This window comes from Aphanomyces astaci (assembly GCF_000520075.1).
Source record: "Aphanomyces astaci strain APO3 unplaced genomic scaffold supercont1.413, whole genome shotgun sequence".
Taxonomy (NCBI): Eukaryota; Oomycota; class Saprolegniomycetes; order Saprolegniales; family Verrucalvaceae; genus Aphanomyces; species Aphanomyces astaci.
Genome location: NW_009798676.1, coordinates 1 through 3,353, shown reverse-complemented (window position 1 = coordinate 3,353; position 3,353 = coordinate 1). Strand labels below are relative to the sequence as shown.

General features: G+C 47.9%; 1 protein-coding gene across 1 annotated transcript; it reads left to right on the top strand.

Moving 5' to 3' along the window:
* Positions 1 to 2,120: 2,120 nt before the first annotated feature.
* H257_19219 (hypothetical protein) lies at positions 2,121 to 3,261 on the top strand (the record flags this gene model as incomplete). The annotated part of the gene is made up of 3 exons (XM_009848366.1): positions 2,121 to 2,181; positions 2,265 to 2,533; positions 3,103 to 3,261. 3 exons carry the CDS (start codon positions 2,121 to 2,123, stop codon positions 3,259 to 3,261), a joined length of 489 nt encoding a protein of 162 aa, XP_009846668.1.
* Positions 3,262 to 3,353: the final 92 nt, after the last annotated feature.

Here is a 3,353-nt window from a genome sequence, read left to right as displayed (position 1 = left end):
AGGGTTTGAAAATGACAAGGGTGCCGGCAGTGGTAGGTCAAGAATCCGAGGGGATCATGTATCTGGGCGGCATGAACATGCTGGGCCAAACGAAAGTTCCCACCACCTGAGATATGGCGGCACGTACAGAAAAATACAATGGATTGTATTGTGCCTTCGATACAAATTTCCAGACGACCACCCGTGTCTGGGAATTTTATAGCGAATACTACACGACACCCCTGTTGTATAATAGTACAATACAGTAATAACTCATGGTTCTGGAGTACATACAAACTCGTATAACTTGTTATTATGTATGAACGGTGAGGGATTGTTTCTGAAATCCAGATGTTGCTGCCTGGTGTTTTATTGGAATAATTCCCTCATTAAATCAGTAGCACTGTTGTTTTGACCTGAAATACTGTTTCAATGAGGGAATTACAGTACTATATACACTACACCTTTTCGCCAGTAGCCCTGTAACCGGGGTAACTGCATCGCTAGTGGTTAGCTATCGCTAACCACTGAGATGCACATAACCCCTAGTAAGAGGTGAGTCTGGTCTGAGCATACAAAGTTCCATGTAAACCTCATTGAAACAGTATTTCGGGTGAAAACAAGAGTGGAACTGTTATAATGAGGGAATTGTACTGTTTTCGTGACCTGTGTCATTTTCCTACAATTTTAACGTCAAAATGTACTACTATACCACGTATCACGCAATACAGTAACGTCGGCAAGTTACAGTGATTAATTGAGTTTGGAGTATGCCGCGCAACCCGAGACTCTGAGTCTCGGGTTGAAATTGTCAACCCTGAACGAAGTCAACCCAGAATGCAACCGGATTTCGGATAAATCAACCAATCAAATTTAAGTCGTTCAGGGTAAATTTGTTTCAGGGTTCGTTCAGGGTAGTTCCCCGACCAGGGCCTAAGACATTCCTCCGCGAGGGCTGATACTAGAACCACATGTTATGGAACTGCTTCGCCAATTGTAACGCACCTGCTCGATCAGGGACGGTGTGTAATCTTCGGTTTTTACTTCGCTCAACGCTTCATATGGTGCAAGTCAGCTAAAGACTGCAAAAATATGGGGTCGTTCTTAGTGACTACTACGTAGTATTACCGTACGTCTAGGATTTATGAAAACCACGCATTCAAAGCCATAAGATCCATAGAGGGGCGTCTAAGGATGAAATGTTACGGCGTAGATTTTTCTGAATCGCAAAAATGGTGAGAAATAGGATTTGCCGTGACGGCACCCCATAAACGGAAATCTATGGGACCTAACAGATTTTGGCATTAGGGGTGCTTGTCCCTGTACTTGATATTTGTATACAACGTAACCGGATGGACCTTTGATATGATTATCCGGATGCACCACTCCTCACATGGGTCGCCGGTCCAAGCGCCAACAGGCTGCAAGAGCTGCTGACCGAAGAATTTCAGGTCAGTTCGGCCAACAACAACAGCACGGAGAGGATACAGCGCTTGAAGGAGAAGCTGTATGTGACGACACGCCATCAGAGGAACCCTTGTACTTGAGCCCCGACATTTGGACCAAACTCCTTGTCAATCAAGGAATGGGTGACCTTGTTCAAAGGCTTCGCAACCACTTTTCGATCCTATTGCAATGGAACTAGTTCACGCAGCAAACGACGCAAGACTGCGTTAAACGCAAATGCTCTCAAGGCGTGTCCAATGTTCTCTTTGGACACTTGGCTAAACCCTGTTGCCCATCCAACGCTTCCTCACGAATCCACTTGAGCCCATCCAGCGGCCTCTCCAACCGACTCCATTATCCGCTCGGACCAGCAGTGTTTCAATTTGCTCAACGAACGTTTGGTGGACAAGAAGACCGCCACCCCAGTGTTTGTCCACTTGGTTGTGCTTGCAATATTCTTTGAGTGTCGTTTGGCTGGCTCAACTGGATGTGACCCTTGTGGTGCTGCGGCCATCTTACTGCCTGCCGCATTCTACCTCGGACCACGCACGGTGTTGAATTGGTGTCAGTCATATCAATGCTTTGGTTGCCTTCCGAGCTCTAGACGAGGTCGGCACCAGAAGACGCCGTCCCTAATTCACGACGAGGATTTCTTGAGTAAGTGTGGGCAATGGTTGCGGTTAACTCGGCCTTCAATGCGCACTCCTCATAACTTTCTATTACACCTCAATGAATCTATCCTCCCCGAGCTCACAGGTAATGCGAAAGTTATTCCCAAAGTACATTCTACTTCACAATAGTATTATATTTTTAAGGTGCGATGAAATCAACTATGTCAGAAGCCACGGCCCGGCGATGGATGGTACATGCCGGGTACAAGTTCGGCTCGTGGAGGAAGGATGTTTATGTCGATGGCCATGAGCGACAAGATGTTGTGGAATACCGAAAGGTTTTCTGCTCGACATGGCTGAGTCTTAGCGAGCGGATGGCGTCATTTTCGGGGGAGGCCATGGACATATTGGAGTCTCCCAATGACGTCTCACAGAAGCAGGTTGTATGGGTGACTCACGACGAATCCATCTTCTACGCCAACGACGACGGGGAAATGGTTTGGACGAATACGGCCCACCCAGATCTCCCCAAAAAGGGGCGTGGGCGCTCAATTATGGTGTCTGACCTTCTTTGCCAATGTCATGGCGGCCTCTTTATGCTGGGTGAACCATTGTTTGTCACATAGCTGCATGTTGGCAAGGCCCGAGGGCTACTGGACCAGTGAGCATGTGATCAAGCAGGTAACGCAAAGGGTTCTTCCTGTGTTTGCGGCTTTGCACCCCGGATGCACCGCGTTGTTCACGTTTGATCAATCAACCAACCACGCAGCTTACACTGCCGATGCTATCCGAACGTCCAGCTTGAATCTCAACCCGGGGGCAAGCAGCCAAGACTTGGCATGGCTCTTCGCAGATTGCTCAAGCAAGGACATTCCCAGAAGACCATCCTGACCAGTTTATGCGTGGGATCACCAAAGGAGTCAAGAGTGTGTTGATTGAACGCGGAGCATGGGATAATGCCATGCTACTGACGTGCGGTAATGTGGTGTCGATGTCACTCTTCTCTGAGCTGCTACGATGATGTGCTCGACACTGCCTTGCATCTCATGCTGACTTTCGATCACAGAAGTCGATCCTGGAGGAGACGATTGTGGCTGCTGGTCATGTGTGCTTGTTCTTCCCCAAGTACCACTGCGAACTCAACCCCATCGAGTCGTATTGGGGTGCGGCAAAGCGCCACGCACGATCCAACGAGGATAAAATATTGCCACATAAGAATTGCTGAGGACCACACAGGAATAGCTGAGAACCACATAAGAATTGCTGAATCGCACATGCTTTATGCTGAAGAACACATGAGATTTGCTGAATTGAATA